Below are 22,339 nucleotides of genomic sequence, written 5' to 3'. Positions count from 1 at the left end.
TCCCTTCTGGCCTGCAGAGTTCCTGCTGAAAGATCAGCTGTTAGGCATATAGTGTTTCCCTCATGTGTTACTTGTCGCTTCTCCCTTGCTGTTTTTAATATTCTTTCTTTGTGTTTGGTCTTTGTTAGTTTGATTAGTGTGTGTCTTGGCATGTTTATCCTTGGGTTTACTCTGTATGGCACTCTTTGTGCCTTTTGGACTTGATTGACTATTTCCTTTTCCTTGTTGGGGAAATTTTCAACTATAATCTCTTCAAAAATTTTCTCATATCCTTTCTTTTTCTCTTCTTCTTCTGGGACCCCTATAATTCAAATGTTGGTGCATTTGATATTGTCCCAGAGGTCTCTGAGACTATCCTCAGTTCTTTTCATTCTTTTTACTTTATTCTGCCCTTCAGAAGTGATTTCTAACATTTTATGTTCCAGCTCACTGATTCGTTCTTCTGCTTCTGATATGCTGCTATTGATTCCTTCTAGAGTATTTTTAATTTCAGTAATTGTGTTGTTTATCTCTGTATGTTTATTCTTTAATTCCTCTAGGTCTTTGTTAATTGATTCTTGCATTTTCTCCATTTTGTTTTCAAGGTTTTTGATCATCCTTACTCTCATTATTCTGGATTCTTTTTCAGGTAGTTTGCCCGTTTCCTCTTCATTTATTTGGACTTCTGTGTGTCAAGTTTGTTCCTTCATTTGTGTAGCATTTCTCTGCCTTTTCATTATTTTTTAAACTTGTTGTGTTTGATGTCTCCTTTTCCCAGTCTTCAAGGTTGAATTCTTTCTTCCTTTTGGTTTCTGCCACCCTAAGTTTGGTCCAGTGGTTTGAGTGAGCTACGTATAGGGTGAGATTTGTGCTGAGTTTTTGGTTTTTTTGTGTGTGTTTTTCCTCTGATGGACAAGGCTGAGTGAGGTGGTACTCCTGTCTGCTGATGATTTGTATTTCTTGATTTTTGTTTTGTTTGTTGTTTAGATGAGGCATCCTGCACAGGGTGCTACTGGTGGTTGGGTGATGCTGGGTCTTGTATCCAAGTGGTTTCCTTTGTGTGAGTTCTCACTATTTGATACTCCCTAGGGTTAGTTCTCTGGTAGTCTAGGGTCTTGGAGTCAGGGCTCCTACTCCAAAGGCTCAGGGTTTGACCTCTGGTCAGGAACAAAGATTCCACAAGTGGTTTGTTATGGCATTAAATGAGATTAAAACAATATCCAAAGATGAGAAACCAAAGATGAACCACAGACAAATGGCAGTTACAAAATCAGGCAAATAATAATTAAAATAATGGAATATGCACATATACATATGCACCCATGAACAAAGTGAAAACAGTCCAACAAAAATAAAGTACAGTAGATTGACCCAGCAAACAAAGTAAATCAAAAATTACATTTACCAGTTAAGAACAGAACTAACTAAAGCACAAACTGGAAACCAAAACTAAAGCAAAGTGCCAAGTGGGGAATAAAGCAATGAAAACAAAGCTAGCAAACATGTTGAGAGGAAAGGAAAGGAAGAAAAGAAAGAAAGCATAGACATGCAAAGTTAAATAGAGGTAGATGAAGAAGATTTATATATATCAAAGATTAACTGCATGGGGAAAAGAACAGTAGGAAAGCCAAACAAAGGAATAAGTGTAGAAAATATATAATAGGCTTTTAAAAATTTAAAAATTAAAATTCTAAAAAAGAGAAAAGAGAAAAAATAGAAGGAAAAAAAAAAAAAAGGAAAACTCCACAGAACTGCAAAAGCCCAACGTAGAGGCAGAGGTTTATAGCAACAATAAATAGTGTGACTGAATATACACGTATACATATACACCCATAAGCAAAATCAAAACAGTCCAACAAAAATAAAGTACAATAGATCGACCTGGTGAACAAAGGAAAACAAAAATTATATCTACCAGAACAAAACTAACTAAAGCACAAACTGGAAAACAAAACTAAAGCAAGGGGCCAATTGGGAAATAAAGCAATGGAAATAAAACTAACAAAGTGTTAAGCAGAAAGGAAAGAGAGAAAAGAAAAGTAGAATAGATATGCAAAGTTAAATAGAGGTAGATAAAGAAGATTTATATACATTAAAGATTAACTGCAAGGGGAGAAGAACAGTAGGAAAAGCAGCCAAAGGAATAAATGTAGAAAAAATAACAATGGGTTTAAAAATTAAAAATTAAAAGTAAAAAAATAGAAAAAGGAAAACTCCACAGAACTGCAAAAGCCCAATGCAGAGGCAGAGGTTTATAACAGCAATAAAGTGTGGCTGAGGGGAAAAACAGCTCAAAAGCTTAATTAGATTTCATAGTGCCAATAAAATCGACAACTACAACAGGGTTGGGGGGAGAAAAAATAAAGCAAAAAAAAAAAAAAAAGCCAAAAGACTACAGAGCAAGTCAAAACATAAGAATAATAAATGTTTTTCTTGAGTCACTGCTGTCAGAGTCCATTCCCTCCCTGGGAGTCACAGTCCACCTCCCCTCCCTAGGATGCCCTCCAACACTGTGCTGACCTCTGGACCTGCTGTGGGGGCATCTCAGACTCTAATCTGGTCCTTCTCCTGTGTGTTCTTTCCTCCAATGTCCACAGCTGTCAGAACTAGTGTGTTTTCTTTGGTGGGAGCTCTCAATGACCTTTTATATATTCCATAGACACAGACTCTGCCTCGTTGGTCGTGTGGATTTAATCTGCAGCTTGTACAGCTGGTGGGAAGGTTCTGGGTCTTCTTCCTTAGCCACACTGCCCCTGGGTTTCACTTGTGGTTTTATTTCCACCTCTGCATGTAGGTTGTCCACTGGGGTTTGCTCCTGAGGCTGCCCTGGAGGACTTGGGTTTGCCCCAGTGAGGGCCAGGTGTGGAGGTGGTGTAGCTGCTTGGGTCTCAGGGGTTCTGGCAGCACCCAGTACCGAGGGGGCTTGGTAGCTAGGGCAGCGGGATATACAGTGCTCTAGAAGGGTATGGCAAACAGTATTGGCCAATACACTCCAGTATTCTTGCCTGGAGAACCGCCCTCCCTGACAGAGAAGCCTGGCAGGCCACAGTCTACAGGGTCACAAAGAGTCGGACACTACTGAAGTGACCCTGCGCGCATACGTGCAGGACTTTTTGGCCTGTGGCAGCTCTGTCCCAGAGAGAGTTGAGCTTAAAGGTGGCGCAGCTGCTTGGCTTGTGAGGATCCTGGCGGCGCCAAGTGTGCAGGGACACGGACTGCCTCTGCCTCAGGAGTCACGGCACTATCAGAGTCTTTTTTTCTAGCTTCTTGTAGCTGGTGATCAGAAAGCCTCTTTGGCCAGTCTTTGTCAGCAGTTCCACCCATTTAGGCACTTAGAGGGCGCCCTTGCCTGGGGTCCTTCTCTGTTCTTCAGTGCATCAGGCACATAGAGGGGCGCCCCTGACTGGGGTCCTACTCTGGAGATTGGCATGTCAGGCCCTTAACGGGACACCCTGGGTGGAGCCCTACTCTGTAGTTCAGTGCATCAGGCATTTGACGGGCCAGCCTCTCTCTGTTGTTCAGCTGCCGATGCTAGCGTGTGGGGAGAGAGAGGCAATAGTGATGGCTCCACCCACTACGGGTGACTCAGCAGTATCGCCTTGCTTCCATGGCTGCCTGGCTTTCCTGCACAGGCATTTCCCACCACAATCTCCTCCCTCACCTCCCCTTGATATGTCTCTCCAAGTCAACAGCAGTCCTTGCCCTGGGATTGCTCCACACTCCCCAAACTAGCGCCCAGCTGCTGCGCCTTCCAGGGGACCCTCGTCCCTGTCCTGGTATGTACTGCTGTGGCAGGGGCTGTCTGATTCTCATTGCATTTAGGCTGCCACTGATAAGCTTTCACTCTCAGCCTTAAATGTTTATCCTCTGACTCAGACAATTGCACTGATGTGGGGATCGGACCCCTGTTTCAGTTCCCCCACCCACCCAGGGCAGGTCCAATCCTATTAACACATCTGTTTCTCCCCCTAGTTTCCTCATCCTACTGAGTTTTGAGTGGCTCTTATATATTCTTTCCCTCTGGTCAGGTACTCCTGTCTGCTCTCAGCTGCTGTTCTGCATGCACTTTTGTGTCTGAAGGTGTATTCCTGATGTATTCATAGAGAGAGAGATGTACTCCATGTCCACCTACTCCTCTGCCATCTTGTTCTCGATCTTGGTTTTTTGAATGCTGAGTTTTAAGCCAGCTTTTCCACTCTCCTCTTTCACCCTCATCAAGAAGCTCTTTAGTTCCTCTTCATTCTGTGCCATAAGGGTGGTGCTAGCTTTGTATCTAAGGTTATTGATATTTCTCCCTGCAATGTTGATTCCAGCTTGTGCTTCATCCACCTGGCATTTTGCATGATGTACTCTGCATAGAATTTAAATAAGCAGGGTGACAATATACAGCCTTGATGTACTCCTTTCTCAATTTTTAACCAGTCCATTGTTCCATGTCTGGTTTTAACTGTTGCTTCTTGACCTACATACAGGTTTTGCAGGAGGCAGGTAAGGTGGTCTGGTATTCCCATCACTTTAAGAATTTTCCACAGTTTGTGGTGATCTACACAGTCAAAGGGTTTTAGTATAGTTAATGAAGCAGAAGTAGATGTTTTTCTGGAACTTTCTAGCTTTTTCTATGATCCAATGTATGTTGGCAATTTCATCTCTGGTTCTTCTGCCTTTTCTAAATCCAGCTTGAACATCTGGAAATTCTCATTTCACATACTATTGAAGCCTAGCTTGAAGGATTTTGAGCATTACTTTGCTAGCATGTGAAATGAGTGAAACTGTATGGTAGTTTAAAAGTCTGTTCTGTACATCTGTGTCTCTTTTTCTGTTTTGCATATAGGGTTATCGTTACCATCTTTCTAAATTCCATATATATGCGTTAGTATACTGTATTGGTCTTTATCTTTCTGGCTTACTTCATTCTGTATAATGGGCTCCAGTTTCATCCATCTCATTAGAACTGATTCAAATAAATTCTTTTCAATGGCTGAGTAATATTCCATGGTGTATATGTACCACAGCTTCCTTATCCACTTGTCTGCTGATGGGCATCTAGGTTGCTTCCATGTCCTGGCTATTATAAACAGAACACCACAGTTCAAAAGCATCAATTCTTTGGTGCTCAGTTTTCTTTATAGTTCAACTTTCACATCCATACATGACTACTGGAAAAACCATAGCTTTGACAAGAAGGACCTTTATTGGCAAAGTAATGTCTCTGCTTTTTAATATCCTGTCTAGGTTGGTTATAACTTTTCTTCCAAGGAGCAAGCATCTTTTAATTTCATGGCTGCAGTCAGCATCTGTAGTGATTTTGGAGTCCCCCAAAATAAAGTCTGTCACTGTTTCCATTGTTTCCCCATCTATTTGCCATGAAGTGATGGGACCATATGCCATGATCTTAGTTTCCTGAATGTTGAGTTTTAAGCCAACTTTTTCACTCTCCTCTTTCATTTTCATCAAGAGGCTCTTTAGTTCTTCTTCACTTTCTGCCATAAGTGTGGTGTCATCTGCATATCTGAGGTTATTGATATTTCTCCTGGTAGTCTTGATTCCAGCTTGGGCTTCATCCAGTACAGCATTTCTCATGATGTACTCTGAATATAAGTTAAATAAGCAGGGTGACAAGATATAGCCTTGATGTACTTCTTACACAATTTGGAACCAGTCTGTTGTTCAATGTCCAGTTCTAACTGTTGCTTCTTGACCTGCATACAGATTTCTCAGGAGGCAGGTCAGGTGGTCTGGTATTCCCATCTCTTTCAGAATTTTCCACAGTTTGTTGTGATCCACACAGTCAAAAGCTTTGGCATAGTCACTAAAGCAGGAATAGATGTTTTTCTGGAACTCTCTTCCTTTGTCGATGATCCAATGGATGTTGGTAATTTGATCTCTGCTTCCTCTGCCTTTTCTAAATCCAGCCTGAACATCTGGAAGTTCTCAATTCACATACTGTTGAAGCCTGGCTTGGAGAATTTTGAGCATTACTCTGCTAGTGTGTGAGATGAGTACAATTGTGTGGTAGTTTGAACATTCTTTGGCATTGCCTTTCTTTGGGATTGGAATGAAAACAGACCTTTTCCAGCCCTGTGGCCACTGCTGTTTTCCAAATTTGCTGGCATATTGAGTGCAGCACTTTCACAGCATCATCTTTTGGGATTTGAAATAGCTCAACTGGAATTCCATCACCTCCACTAGATTTGTCCGTAGTGATGCTTTCTAGGGCCCACTTGACTTTGCACTACAGGATGTCTGGCTCTAGGGGAGTGATCACTCCATCATGACTATCTGGGTCATGAAGATCTTTTTTTGTATAGTTCTTCTGTGTATTTTTGCCACCTCTTCTTAATATCTTCTGCTTCTGTTAGGTTCATACCATTTCTGTTCTTTATTGTGCCCATCTTTGCATGAAATGTTCCTTTGCTATCTCTAATTTTCTCGAAGTGATCTCTTTCCCAATCTATTGTTTTCCTTTATTTCTTTGCATTGATCATTGAGGAAGGCTTTGTTATCTTTCCTTGCTATTCTTTGGAACTCTGCATTCCAATGAGTATATCTGTCCTTTTCTTCTTTACCTTTCACTTCTCTTCTCTTCTCAGCTATTTGTAAGGCCTCCTCAGACAACCATTTTGCCTTTATGCATTCTTATTTTGGGGGATGGTCTTGATCACTGCCTCCTGTACAATGTCATGAACGTCCGTCCATAGTTCTTCAGGCACTCTGTGTATCAGATCTAATCCCTTGAATCTAGTTGTCACTTCCACTGTATAATCATAAGGGATTTGATTTAGGTCATACCTGAATGGCCTAGTGGTTTTTCCATACTTTTTCACTTTAAGTCTGAATTTGGCAATAAAGAGTTAATGATCTGAGCCACAGTCAGCTCCCGGTCTTGTTTTTGCTGACTGTATAGAGCTTCTCCATTTTGGCTGCAAAGAATATAATCAATCTGATTTTGGTATTGACCATCTGGTGATGTCCATGTGTAGCGTCTTCTCTTGCATTGTTGGAAGAAGGTGTTTGCTATGACCAGTGCGTTCTCATGGCCAAACTTTGTTAGCCTTTGTCCTGCTTCATTCTGTACTCCAAGGCCAAATTTGCCTGTTACTCCAGTTATTTCTTGACTTCCTATTTTTGCATTTCAGTTCCCTATAATGAAAAAGACATTTTTTTTGGGTGTTAGTTCTAGAAGGTCTTGTCGGTCTTCACAAACCGTTCAACTTCAGCTTCTTCAGCATTATTGCCCAGGGTGGAGACTTCGATTACTGTAATATTGAATGGTTTGCCTTGGAAACAAACAGAGATCATCCTGTCATTTTTGAGATTGCATCCAACTACTGCATTTGGGACTCTCTTGTTGACTATGAGGGCTAGTTCATTTCTTCTAAGGGATTCTTGCCCACAGTAGTAGATATAATGGTCATCTGAGTTAAATTCACCCATTCCAGTCCATTTTAGTTTGCTGATCCCTAAAATATCAATGTTCATTCTTGCCATCTCCTGTTTGACCACTTCCAATTTACCTTGATTCATGGACCTAACATTCCAGGTTCCTATGCAATATTGCTTGTTACAGCATTGGACTTTACTAATCAAATCCAGTCAGCATCACCAGTCACATCCACAACTGGGTGTTGTTTTTGCTTTGCCTTCATGTCTTCATTCTTTCTGGGGTTATTTCTCCACTGATCCCCAGGAGCATATTGGGCACCTACCAACCCGGGGAGTTCATCTTTCAGTGTCCTATCTTTTTGCCTTTTCATACTATTCATGCGGTTCTCAAGGCAAGAATACTGAAATGGTTTGCCCTTTCCTTCTACAGTGGACCATGTTTTCCCCTCTAGCTCAGTGGTTCTTTCCTCAGCTGTAACCAGTCTACTGAAATCCATCAAAGGCATTCTTCATTTCTGTTAGATTTTTGATCTCTAGCATTTCTTCTTGGTCCTTTCTTAGGATTTGCACTTGTCTGCCTACATTGCTCATTTGTTCCTGAATGCTGTCTACTTTGTCCATTATAGCCCTTGGTATATCAGTTATAGTTGTTTTCAATTACAGGACTGATAATTCAAACATCCTTGTCATACCTGGTTCTAACATTGCTCTATGTCTTCAAATTGTGTTTTCTGCTTTTTTGGTGTGCTTTGTAATTTTTTTTTTTTTTTGGTAGCCAGACTTCCTGGGAAGGAGGATGGCTGTAAATAGGCCTTTTTTAATGTGGTGATGAGGGCTTCCCTGATGGCTTAGTGGTAAAAAATCTGCATGCCAAAGCAGCAGACATGGGTTCTATCCCTGGGTCTGGAATATCCCCTGGAGAAGGAAATGGCAATCCACTCCAGTATTCTTGCGTGGGGAATCCCATAGACAGAGAAGTATGGCAAGCTACAGTCCATGGGTTTGCAAAGAGTTGGACACAACTTAGTGATTAAACAACAACAACAAATCTGGTGATGAATTGTTGGGGAGAGGAAGTGTGCTATAGGCTGTGTATATCTCAATTCAGTGAGCCCATGCTTCTGCACTGTGAACTTTACAAGTGTTTTTCAGTTCTTTCTCCTCTCTTTTGTGGAGCAAGATGGCTAAGAGTTGGCTGGAACCTCTCTGAGGTCATTTAGGCTCTGATAATACTCTAGAACCTTGTCAAGGTCCTCGAGGTAAATATCACAATATGTAGGAAATCTCCATAAATGGCCCCTCTGGAGTGGTTACCCTTTGCAGGTGTCCACACAGTCCTTGCAGGAATTCAATTGCAATTCAGGTTTTTCCAGCTTGGCACTGGTTGCCCTTGGACTTTCTGCTAGACATTTTCTGATATGGTAATCCGTGATTCCCTGTATTTGCCTATCTGTCCAATACTGGCTGCAGTGGTTTGCCCTTACTTCTTTTTCAGATTCTAGAGGATTTGCTGATTTTTCAGTGTGTTCAACTTTTTACTTGTTATTAGGACAGAATGTCAATTTTTAACCTTCTTACATTCTGGGCTGGCAACTAAAGCATTTGTTCATTTTTGAAGGTCCTTGCTTAGTGGGAATCTTAGATTAAGCTTCTCACACTGCAGTGGGTCAAAAGTTATATTAGTACTGGTACTGGAATTTGTTTCAGGGAAAACCAATTTTTGCATTTTATGATTGTCTCTATCAGGTTTTAGCTTGATAATTTTTTTCTGTTCTGTTTTGGTTCTTTGAATATTTCTTCTCCCTTTTTTCTGAGTCTAAGCAAATAATTAAAGGCATATTTACTCTATGTTTTCCAGTATGTATTTTTATTTTAATAGTGGTACATTTCTGAGAGAATAATCTGTCATGCTGTAGAAAGAGGAACTATTTTCTTTGTGGCCTTTTAAAAAAATGAATGATGTCTTAAATTCTTTGCCACTAAAGGGAAGCATTTAATTGAAATAATCCTCTAATTTCTAGAGATAATTTTAGGCTGAAATATATATTTAAGTTGCCTTTCACATGTTACAGTTCTTTGTTTTTTCCTTTTCTGGATAATCTTTATGCATAGGTCCCATACATAAAGGGACCATCCTTTTGATTTTGTTATCTTTAAACGGGGAAGTTTTATTTGAAATAGCTAATTTGCTCAAGGATAGCATGGGGAAAGGTTGCCAATTCAGTAACTTTCTATATGTAGTTTCACATCCAAGCTATTGTGTTCCTCACCTTCTTTAAGACAAGTTTGGCCTTAGTGTTTTGTGTCCTCTCTCACTTTAAAGTTAAATAGGATATTGGAATGGCTCATAGTATATATAAATATATGCTTCTGTGTGGTTAATTATCATCAACACAGCATACAAAAAGTGCTCCACAAATCTTTCCATATGAATGAAAGGCTAAATGAACATCCAGCTGGCCTGATGGACATACTTATTAGAATATTCTAATATAATTAATACTAAATTAATGATCTTTCCTACATTATGGTTCTTCCTCTCTAATTGATCATCCCCCCTCCACCTACCTCTTTCTCTCTCTCTCTCTCTCTATATATATATATATACATATATATATGCTGCTGCTGCTGCTAAGTCGCTTCAGTCGTGTCCGACTCTGTGCGACCCCAGAGACGGCAGCCCACCAGGCTTCCTCGTCCCTGGGATTCTCCAGGCAAGAACCCTGGAGTGGGTTGCCATTTCCTTCTCCAATGCATGCATGCATGCTGAGTCGCTTCAGTCGTGTCCAACTCTTAGCGACCCCATGGACTGCAGCCTACCAGGCTCCTCCGTCCATGGGATTTTCCAGGCAAGAGTACGGGAGTGGGGTGCCATTGCCTTCTCTCCTCTCTCTCTCTATATATATATATATATATTCATTTCCTATAATTTCTTCCTCTCCATGCTTACTGTCACTTCCTTAGTGCAGGCCAATACCATTTATTGCTTTATCATTGTTATAGACTCCGTGCTTTTAAACATGTATCCTAACCATCTGGCTACCACACTGTTGATAGAGTGATCATTCAAGTTAAAGACTACAAATAAAATACTGAGAGTACAAATAAATAGAAGCTGGCTATAAATTTGTTTGTCATGGGCACAGAGAGGCACTTGCTGAAATTAGCACACAAAGGCTGAATAAATTTTTATGTCAAACATCCAGTTCATTTCCTTCAAAGAAGAAAAGGAGATTTGCATTTCATAAGCATTGCCTGACTCAGAAACCAGGGAATGGCAGAGGGACGATGCTCAAAGGGAGACTTTAAAAATTATCAAGGATAAAAAATAGAGCCTTAACTTAAATAATTTAACTCTAAACGAATAAACTTGAATGGATTTATCTTACTGGCTAATTCCTACAAGAGACTGGTGAGAACCTCTGTTATTTTGAGAAAGCTTCTTAGCATAATCAGGGATAAATTCATAGAAAAATTATTTCTAAAGGGGCCTAATATAAAAGCTCAATAAACATCAATTACTCATGGAAAAAAGTTATTGAGTACATGCAGCAGAACAACATATGTGACTTAAAACAATTTTCACAAGTAAGCCCTATCTACATTACCTGGGAAATTTATCTCAATGAATTCTTTGAACTCCTCTAGTTTATCTTCATTATCATCAATGTTAATCTTTGCTGTCAGAGTATATATATTACCAAACTTGTTCTTGAGGTGACGTGGGCTGCCTAGGCACCTGAACTGCCCCTTTACCATGATGGCCAGCCTGGTACAAAGGGCCTCACATTCTTCCATGCTAGAGGCACAAAGGATATATGGATGAAGAGACTCCCTCTCAGAAGCAAAACTTTATATTTCAAAACAGAGCTATGATTATAAGGTAACACTCATAGTAAGAAGGCTTTATATTGCAAGTGATCGTTACTACGACCATATTTGGAAAGAAGAGATTAAAAAATTCAAAGCAGTTGATTTCTAAATTTACAAGAGAAACACTTCCCTGACTTCCTATCTTCTACCAAGTCTGGATTTCAGAACTTAACTGAGTATTCTAGAAGTTCCCCAGGAATCAGCATTTGCTTGCAGTCCCTTTTATGTACTTCACGTACTTAGACAAGTTCACTGACATATCCTTGACTCAAACTAATTCTCTCTTATACACTTCTAACTCTCACCCAAGTCTCCTAATGGGTCATACCTGTGGGAAGATATGACGATAGCTTTGCCACTATTACATATCCATGTAACTGTGTCCCACATATGGCGCCTGGCTACTGGGTCCATGCCAGTAGATGGTTCATCCAGGAAAATAACTGAGGACTTTCCCATTAGGGCAATAGCAGTATTCAATTTACGTTTGTTTCCTCCACTTTATTGTCAAAGAAGGAGAGAGAAAGTGGAGGAGAAAGAAGAAATAAGATTATCGTTAATTCAACAGAATTAGCTCATATATCCACAATGCTGTGTATACACCAACTCATTTTCATTGAAATGACTTTGGGGGGGGTATGCTTTTTAGCATCATTACTGGTAAAATATTTTTGTTTTGAGGAGATAAATAACCACAGGGATACAGGAATGAATGTGTTCTTTTTGAAATGCAAAAGCTACAGATCATGTCTGCAAAAGATTAACTTCATACAAATGTGATCTGCCTTATTTCTGATATCTGAACCCTGACAGGAAGTAAGGCTATGTCACAGTCATTGCTTCCGTGTGACAGAGTTGTCAGGTTGAGTTTTCAGGCATTCATGCTAAACAGCAGAAATACAGATGGGCAGTAGGCAGCTTAATAAATAAGCAGCATAATGTCTCACCTGTATGTGCAGACCAGCTTGTCAGCATGGGTTTCCATGTGCATTGAATGCAGAAAGGTTTCCACATACATGCCGATGTCTGGCTCAGGAACACCCCGCAGCCTGGCGTACATGATCAGCATTTCCCGACCTGTCATGTGGCTCAACATGGGGTCAGATTGAGGACAATAGCCAATTCTGGACCTAATCTGAATCAAGAGGGTAATTCACAAGCAATAAACCTAAGTCGACTATTCCATTGAACATACAGTAACACGGATGAGGGAGAAAACCTGAAGTTTCTAGCCCATGCTAGCAAGAAGATGTGATACCCATAGAACTCCGAGTAAGAATTATTTCTTTTTCAGTCTAAAGAAACTTTACACCTGGACCCCACTGTAGTAAAATGGAATACTAATATACCTCACTGGAATTTTCAGTACATATCTATTGTGCACTACAATGCCCCCAAGATAACTCTTTGTTAGATGAAATTGCCTATTCAAATATCACCAGGAAAGAGCCATTCTATTAAGTCTATTAAAATAATGTATAGAATTTCACTTCCAGCAGTAGCCAGTAACTTCTATTAAGCCAACTATCCCACAGATGAAAATTATCATCTACATTATAAATATCTTCTATGGGCTTCTATGGTGGCTCAGATGGTAAAGAATCTGCCTGCAATGTGGGAGATCCAGGTTCAATCCCTGGGTTGGGAAGATCCTATGGAGAAGGAAATGGCTACCCACTCCAGTGTTCTTGCCTGGAGAATTCCATGGACAAAGAAGCCTGGTGGGCTACTGTCCATGGGGTCACAAAGAGTCAGACATGACTGAGCGACTAACACATATCCTTATATATTGAGTTGGCCAAAATGTTCATTCAGGTTTTTCCATACCATCTTACAGGAAAACCCAAACAAACTTTTTGACCAACTCAATATATATAAAAACAAGAATAAATAATTTAGCTATATTAAACTAAAATGCTGCTATACAACAAAGGAAACCATCAATAAAATGAAAGGGCAACCTACCAAATGGAATAAAATATTTGCAAATTATATACCTGATAAGGGGTTAATGTCCAACATATAAAAGAACTCATACAACTCAACATCAAAAAGACAAACAATCTGATTTTAAAAATGGGCATAGCAGGTTGGATGCATGAGACAAGTGCTCAGGGCTGGTGCACTGGGAAGACCCAGAGGGATGGGATGGGGAGGGAGGCGGGAGGGGGGATCAGGATGGGAAACACATGTAAATCCATGGCTGATTCATGTCAATGTATGGCAAAAACCACTACAATACTGTAAAGTAATTAGCCTTCAACTAATAAAAATAAATGAAAAAAAAAAAAAAAAGGGCATAGGACCTGAATAGACATTTTTCCAAAGGAGACGTGTGGATGGCCAACAGGTACCTGAAAAGGTTCTCAACATCATTAATCATTTAGGGAAATGCAAATTAAAACCACAATGAGTTTTCACCTCACACCTGTTAAAATGGCTATTATCCAAAAGATAAGAGATAACAAATGCTGGTGAGGATGTGGAGAAAAAGGAACTCTTGTGCAGTGTTGGTGAAATGTGAACTGGTATAGCCACTATTGAAAACAGCATGGAGATTAAAAAATAGAAGTATCATATGACTCAGCAGTTCCACTTCTGGGTAGGGAAAAAATGAAGGAAGGAAATAAAAATCCTCCCTAACTCAAAAAGATATCTGTACCCCTACGTTCAATGCAGCATTATTTACAATAGCCAAGACATAGAAACAACCTGTCTGTTGATAGATGAATGGATAAAGAAGGTGTGGTATATCTATACAATGAAATATTACTTTAGCCATAAAAGAATCTTATTTTACTTTACTTCATTGAAGAATAAATCTTTGAACCTTTCTCAGAAATTATGATTGTTTCAGTTTTTTCTATTCTATTTCTTCTGAGGTCAGTTTTAATAATTTGTATAAAACTAGAAAATTAGTTTTATTAAAGATTTAAATTTCATTTGCATGGAGTTGAATCAAGTACTTTGTGTTTCTTATAATTTCAATGTATTTGTGTTCCCTCTCTTTTTTAATAAGTTCATCCAGTTCTTTATTTTTACAAAGTTCTAGTTGTTTTGACTTATTGGTTAGTTGGCTGTATGTTTTTATATATTAATTTATATACTTGTCTGCATTTATACTTTTATATGCTTTCCTTCCATTAATTTTTTTCTGAGACAGGCGTTTATAAGCTGTTTGTTTTTATTCTTTTTAAAATTTAAATGCATAATATATAAGATTATTTTTTATTCAATTGTAATCAGAGAATATATATTTTTATACTTGGAAATACTGTTTTTCAAATGTATGGCATAAAAATATTCATGCTCATAAATGAATTATTTTTGAAAGATGTAGAATTTGATATGTATCAATCATGTTTACCATATTGACTATTGACTATGTTGCTTATGTATTTTTTGTCTGTATTTAGTTTCTACTGACATGGTCTGTCTTAGACTAAAAGAAAAGAATTAAACATTTCATATATTGGGTTGGCCAAAAAGTTCCTTCTTTTTTTTAAAGTAAAAATATTTTTCATTTTTACCAAGAACTTTATTGGACAATGTATTCACCAATTTGTTCCACTACCTTCTGTTATTTTTCAAGCAACTTCATAATTCCATCTTCCCAAAACTTTTAATTTTTTTGAGCAAAGAACCTTTCCAGGTGCCTTTTACAGTCTCCCAGGGACTTGAAATTTTTTCCATTAAAAGAATTTTGTAAAGACTGAAATAAATGAAAATCTGAAAGTGCAAAGTCTAGCGAATACCATGGGTGAATCAGAACTTCCCAGCCAAGCTATAACCACTAGTTTTTGCCTGGTTATCAAAGAAACGTGTGGTCTTGCATTATCCTGATGGAAGGTTATGCATTTTCTGTTGCCTAATTCTGGATGTCTTTCATGGAGTTCTGCCTTCAGTTGGTCTAATTGGAAAAAGAATTTTTTGGAATTAATCACTTGGTTTTCCAAAAGGAGCTCATAATAGAGGACTCCCTTCCAATCCCACCATACACACATCACCTTCTTTACATCAAGACCAGCCTTTGGTGAGGTTGGTGGTGGTTTATTTCACTTGCCCCAGATCTCTTCTAGTCCACATTATTGTACAGTATCCATTTTTCATCATCTGCCAGAATTTGTTTTAAAAGCAAAACATCTTCATTACATTTTGCTAGAGAATCACATGCAGAAATATGATCAAGAAGTTTTTTTTTTTTTTTGCTTAACTTACATGTAACCCAAACATCAAAGCAATTAATATAATCAAGCTGGTGGGAATGATTTTCAACACTTAATTTGGCTATTTTGAGTATGTTGGCTATATCCCCCATGGTACAACATTGATTGTTCTCAATTAATGTCTTGATTTGATTGCTATCAACTTCAACTGGCCTACCCGACTATGGACCATTGTCCATGAGAGATCTTCAGTATGAAACTTTGCAAACCACTTCTGACACTTAAAAAAAAAAAATTCTAGAAGGCTTTTATTATCTCTGCCCAGGGAGATAGAAAGGACTTAATTATTTTCTGTAAAGGGGAAGATTCCCATTAAAATTAAGTTGTTTTGTCACAGGAGGCAAAGATATCAGATTACGTTTGGTGCAAAATTCTATAGTTTTGCTAATTTACCAGGAGATATAATTTATTTTCATTTAAGATTTTTACCGCAATCATGTTTCCATGTTGCAACATAGTTTTTGTAATTTTCACAATTTTTCCTGGTTGTTTTTTCTCTCTTCAATCTTTATTTTTCCTTAATATACATATTTCATTGAAGTATAGTTGACTTACAATGTTTCAAGTACACAGCAAGGTGATTCAGCCAGATATATACACATTTATTATTTTCCAGATTTTCTCCATTATAGGCTACTAGAAGATACTGACTATATTTCCCTGTGCTATACAGTAAATTTTGTTGCTTGTCTATTTTTTAAATTAGAAATCTAGCATTCTATTTATACTAAGTCAAACAAGTGATGTCAAATGTCAAAATTTTTTAGTTAGTCAAAAATTTGTAAGTTTTCTAAAATATATGTATATTATACATACTATTTATATACATGTAAACAAAAGCTTTTCTACTACACTTGGTAAAAGTTTGAGAAAGAACATTAAAAAAAAAAGAGAAGAGATGAAGAAATTGGAAAACAAACTAAACGAAACAGAATATGAAATAGAAAAAGTGAAACAAACTAGATAAAAGTAAATGATCATCATATAGTTCAGTTGTTTTTCAATATGATTACTAATTAGAAACATATCTGAAGATTTGGAGAAAAAAAATTTGTATTTTTCAAAAAGTTCCAAGATAATTTTGATATGCATCTGGATTTCAAGAAGTGATTATAGGTTTTTCTATTAAATCGTAGTTTTGGTTTATATAACATTCTACTATTTTTTCTATTGACCAGTCATGATACAATGGTAAGTGAGTAATAGTAGCACAATCACAATAGTAAAAAATGTTTATCAGTTTTCACAATCAATAGCCAGACGAAAAATAAAAGACAACTATAATTGCAAACCACAATAGGAACATGATTAACCTAAGAATATAAAATAATTACATACAATTTGGGGGGGTGTCAAGCAGTGATCTGCTAAGTGGAAATGCATACATGCACATGTTTTCATGTACATATGTCTTTTGGTTGGTGCATCTAATCCATTTACATTTAAGGTAATTATCCATGTGTATGACCCTATTACTGTTTTTTTTTTTTTTTTTTTATTAGTTGGAGGCTAATTACTTCACAACATTTCAGTGGGTTTTGTCATACATTGATATGAATCAGCCATAGAGTTACATGCATTCCCCCTCTTGTTTTGGATTTATTTTCTGTAGATCTTTTCCTTCTTTTGTGCTTCCTGCCTAGAGAAGTTCCTTCAGCATTGGTTGCAAAGCTGGTTTCAGTTCAGTTCAGTCCGTCAGTCATGTCCGACTCTTTGTGACCCCATGGACAGCAGCATGCCAGGCTTCCCTGTCCATCACCAACTCCTGGAGCCTGCTCAAACTTTTGTCCATTGAGTCAGTGATGCTATCAGCCATCTCATCCTCTGTCATCCCCTTCTACTCCTGTCTTCAATCTTTCTCAGTGTGGTGCTGAATTCTCTTAACTTTTGCTTTTCTGAACAGCTGTTGATTTCTCCATCAAATCTGAATGACAGTCTTGCTGGGTAGAGTATTCTTGGTTGTTGGTTCTTCCCATTCATCAGTTTAAATATATCATGCTATTCCCTTCTGGCTTGTAGAGTTTCTGTCAAGAAATTAGCTTGTAATCTGATGGGAGTTCCCTTGTATGTTATTTGTTGTTTTCCCCTTGTTCCTTTCAATATTTTATCTTTGTCCCTAATTTTTGTCAGTTTGATTACCATGTGTCTTGGTATGGTCCTCCTTGGATTTATCTTTCCTGGGACTCTCTGTGCTTCCTGGACTTGGTTGATTATTTCCTTTCCCATGTTAGGGAAGTTTTCAGCTATTATTATCTCTTCAAATATTTTCTCAGGCCCTTTCTCTCTCTTTTCCTTCTGGGACCTCTATAATGCCAATGTTGGTGCATTTAATGTTGTTCCAGAAGTCCCTTAGGCTGTCTTCACTTCTTTTCACTTAAAAAAAAATTCTATTCTGCAGAATTGATTTCCACTATTCTGTCCTCCAGGTCACTTATCCATTTTGCCTCAGTTATTGAGTTATTGATTCCTTTGAGTGTATCATTCATCTCTGTTTGTTCTTTAGTCCTTGTAGGTATTTGGTAAACATTTCTTGCATCTTCTCCATTGTTTTCTTGCGACCTGGATCATCTTCAACACCGTTATTCTGAATTTTTTTTTTTCTGGAAGATTGCCTATCTTCTCTTCATTTATTTATTTTTCTTGGATTTTATCTTGTCCTTCCATCTGGGATGTAACTTTCTGCTTTTTCATCCAGATTAACGTTCTGTAATATGGTTTTTGTTCTAGCCTCTGTGGGATGATGGTTCTTCTGCTTCTTCTGTCTGCCCTCTGATGGAGGAGGCTAAGAGAGTTGTGTAAGCTTCCTGATGGGAGGGACTGGCAGTGGTAAAAACTGGTCTTGCTCTGGTGAACAGGGGTTGGCCAGTGAAACTTTAATTCAATTATCTGCTGATTGGTGGGGTTGTTCTCCCTCTCTGGTAGTTTTTAGGCCTGAGGCGACCCAGCCCTTGGGTCTAGGGCTCTATGGTCAGGTTAATGGTGAACTCCAAGAGGGTTTATGCCAAGGGGACCCTTCCAGAGTGCTGCCACCAGTGCGCCTGTCCCTGTGGTGAGCCCCTGCTGACCCATGCCTCCACAGGAGACCCTTCAACAAGGTAGTTTTGTTTTAGTCCCTTATGGAGTCACTGCTCCTTTCCTCTGGGCCTTGGTGCATGCAAGATTATGTCTGTGCTCTTCATTTAAGACTGGAGTCTTATTTCCCCCAGTCCAATGGAAGTCCTATATTCAAATCCCACTGGCTTTCATAGTCAGATTCCCTGGGATTCCCAGTCCCTTTGTCAAAACCCCAGGCTGGGAAGCCTGATGTAGGGCTCAGAAACTTCGCAACAGTGGGAGAACTTCTTTTGTATTAATGTTCTCTGGTTTGTGGGTTACCCACCCAGTGGGTATGGGATTTGAATTTTATTGTGATTGTGCCCTTCCTACCAACCTGCGGTGGCCTCTTCTTTGTCTTTGGATGTAGTGTATATTTTTTGGTGGGTTCCATCATCCTACTGGAGCTTCCCAGGTAGTGCTAGTTGTAAAGAATCCACCTGTCAATGCAGGAGACACGAGAGACTTGGGTGATTCTGGTTAGATCCCTGGGTCAGGAAGATCACCTGGAGAAGGGAATGGCACCCCACTCCAGTAATTTTGCCTGTAAAATCCCATGCACAGAGGACACCATGCCAGGCTACAGTCCATCTGACCACAAAGAGTAGACACGACTGAGCAATGCACCATGCTGGAGCCAGAACAGGTGAAATAACTCAATGTGTAACCGAAAGAAACTATGAGCCATACCATGCAAGGCCACTCAAGATGGAAAGGTCATGGTGGAGAGTTCTGACAAAATGTGGTCAACTGGAGAAGGGATTGGCAACCCCCTTCAGCATTCTTGCCTTGAGAACCCCATGAACAGTGTGAAAAGGCAAAAAGATAGGACACTGAACGATAAGCCTGCAGGTCAGTAGGTGTCCAACATGTTACTGGGGCAGAACTGAGAAATATCTCCAAAAAGAATGAAGAGGCTTTGAACCAAAGAGGAAACGAAACCCAGTTTTAGATACGTCTGGTGGTAAAGGTAAATACGATGCTGTAAAGAACAGTATTGCATAGGAGCCTGGAATATTAGGTCCATGAATGAAAGTAAACTGGATGTGGTCAAAGAGATGGCAAGTGTAACATTGACATTTTAGAAATCAGTGAACTAAAACGGATGGGAATGGGTGATTTAAATTCAAATGACCATTATATCTACTACTGTAGGCAAGAATCCCTTAGAAGAAATGGAGCAGCCCTCATGGTCAACAAGAGTCCAAAACACAGTGTTTGGGTGCAATCTCAAAAAAGGACAGAATGATCTTGGTTCATTTCCAAGGCAAACCACTCAACATCACAGTAACCCAAGTGTATGCCCCACCACTAATGTCAAAGAAGTTGAAGTTGAACAGTTCTATGAAGATCTACAAGACATTCTAGAACTAACAGCAAAAAAGATGTCCTTTTCATCATAGGGGACTGGAATGCAAAAATAGGAAGTCAAGAGACACCTGGAGTAACAGGCAAGTTTGGCCTTGGAGTACAAAATGAAGCAAACCAAAGGCTAACGAGTTTTTCCAAGAGAACACCATCATCATAGCAAATACCCACTTACAACTATATAAGAGATGTCTCTACACATGGACATCAGATGGCCAATACAAAAATCAGATTGATTATATTATTTGCTGCTGATAATGGAGATTTCTATGGTCAGCCATAACAAGACTGGAAGCTGACTGTGGTCTAGATCATGAGCTCCTTATTGCAAAATTCAGACTTACATTGAAGAAAGTTGGGAAAACCATTAGGTCATTCAGGTATGACATAAATCAAATCTCTTATGACTACACTGTGGAAGTGACAAAAGCATTCAAGGGGTTAGATCTGATAAACAGAGTGCCTGAAGAACTATGGACGGAGGTTCATAATATTGTATAGGAGGTGGTAGCCAAAACCATCTCTAAGAAAAAGAAATGCAAGAAGGCACAATGGTTGTCTGAGAATGCCTTAGAAAAATCTGTGAAAAGAAGAGAAGCAAAAGGCAAAGGAGAAAAGGAAAGATATATGCATCTGAATGCAGAGTGCAAAAGAATAGCAAGGAGAGACAAGAAAGCCTTCTTAAGTGAACAATGCAAAAAAATAGAGGAAAACAATAGAATGGGAAAGACCAGCGATCTCTTCAAGAAAATTAGAGATACTAAGGGAAACTTTCATGCAAAGATGGGCACAATAAAGGACAGAAACAGTAAGGAACTAACAGAAGCAGAAGAGATTAAGAAGAGGTGGCAAGAACACACAGAAGAACTATACAAAAAAGGTCTTAATGACCCAGATAACCATTATGGTGCTGTCATTTACCTAGAACCAGACATCCTGGGGTGCAAAGTCAAGTGGGCCTTTGGAAGCATTACTATTAACAAAGCTAGTGGAGGTGATGGGATTCCAGCTGAGCTGCTTCAAATCTGAAAAGATGATGCTGTGAAAGTGCTGTACTCAATATGCCAGCAAATTTGGAAAACTCAGCAGTGGCCATGGGACTGGAAAAGGTCAGTTTTCATTCTAATCCCAAAGAAGGGCAATGCCAAAGAATGTTCAAACTACCCCACAATTGCACTCATCTCACAAGCTAGCAAGGTAATGCTCAAAATCCTTCAAGCTAGGGTTCAGCAGTAGGTGAACTAAGAACTTCCAGAGGTACAAGCTGTGTATAGAAAAGACAGAGGAACCAGAGATGAAATTGCCAACATCCATTGGATATTAGAAAATGCAAGAGAGTTCTGGAAAAACAGCTACTTCTGCTTCATTGACTATGCTAAAGCCTTTGACCATGGATCACAACAAGCTGTGGTAAATTCATAAAGAGATAGGAATACCAGACTACCTTACCTGCCTCCTAAGAAACCTGTATGCAGGTCAAGAGGCAGTGGTGAGATGTGGACATGGAACAGCAGTCTGGCTCAAAACTGGGAAAAGAATATGTCAAGGCTGTATATTGTCACTGTGCTTATTTAATTTATATGAAGAGTACATCATGCAAAATGCCGGCTGGATTAATTACAAGCTGGAATCAAGATTGTTGGGAGAAATATGAATAACCTCAGACATGCAGATGATACCACCCTAATGGCAAAAAGTGAAGAGGAACTAAAGAACCTCTTGATGAAGGTGAAAAAGGAGCCTGAAAAAGCTGGCTTGAAACTCAACATTAAAAACCTAAGATCATGGCATCTGGTCACATCATTTCAAGTCAAATAGATGGGGAAAAAGTGCAAACAGTGACAGACTTTAGTTTTTCTCAGGCTCCAAATCACTGCAGGCATGACTGCAGCCATGAAATTAAAAGACTCTTTCTCTTTGGAAGAAAAACTATGACAAACTTAGACAGAATATTAAAAAGCAGAGACATCACTTTTCTGACAAAGATCCGTGTAGTGAAAGCTGTGGTTTTTCCAGTAGTCATGTAATGATGTGAGAGTTGGACCATAAAGAAGGCTAAGTGCCAAACGATTGATTCTTTTGAACTGTGGTGTTGGAGAAGACTTTTGAGAGTCCCTTAGACAATAAGGAGGTCAAACTAGTCAGTCCTAAAGGAAATCAACCCTGAATATTCATTGGTGAGATTGATGCTTCAGATGAAGCTCAAATACTTTGGCCACATGATACGAAGAGCTGACTCTTTGGAAAAGACCCTGATGCTGGGAAAGACTGAAGGAAGGAGGAGAAGGTGGTGACAGATGATGAGATATTTGGATGACATCACCAATTGAATGGACATGAGTTTGAGCAAACTCCAGGAGATAGTGAAGGGCAGGGAAGTCTGGCATACTGCAGTCCATGGGGGTGGCAGAGTCAGA

The 22,339-nt window shown here is 39.0% G+C and overlaps 1 protein-coding gene across 1 annotated transcript in view; it reads right to left on the bottom strand.

The window, feature by feature from the left end:
• The window catches only part of LOC122702003 (phospholipid-transporting ATPase ABCA3-like), a 223,302-nt gene that overhangs the window by 13,906 nt on the left and 187,057 nt on the right, over positions 1-22,339 (bottom strand). The window contains exons 26-28 of the mRNA XM_043915525.1: positions 12,183-12,370; positions 11,564-11,734; positions 10,971-11,161 (exon numbers count right to left, since the gene is read on the bottom strand). Coding sequence (XP_043771460.1) covers positions 10,971-11,161; positions 11,564-11,734; positions 12,183-12,370 — 550 coding nt within the window. The remainder of the gene's footprint in view (positions 1-10,970; positions 11,162-11,563; positions 11,735-12,182; positions 12,371-22,339) is intronic.

Source organism: Cervus elaphus, chromosome 10 (assembly GCF_910594005.1).
Source record: "Cervus elaphus chromosome 10, mCerEla1.1, whole genome shotgun sequence".
Classification (NCBI taxonomy): domain Eukaryota; kingdom Metazoa; phylum Chordata; class Mammalia; order Artiodactyla; family Cervidae; genus Cervus; species Cervus elaphus.
The sequence above is the reverse complement of the archived record's forward strand: the minus strand, read 5'-3'. Positions and strand labels throughout refer to the sequence as shown.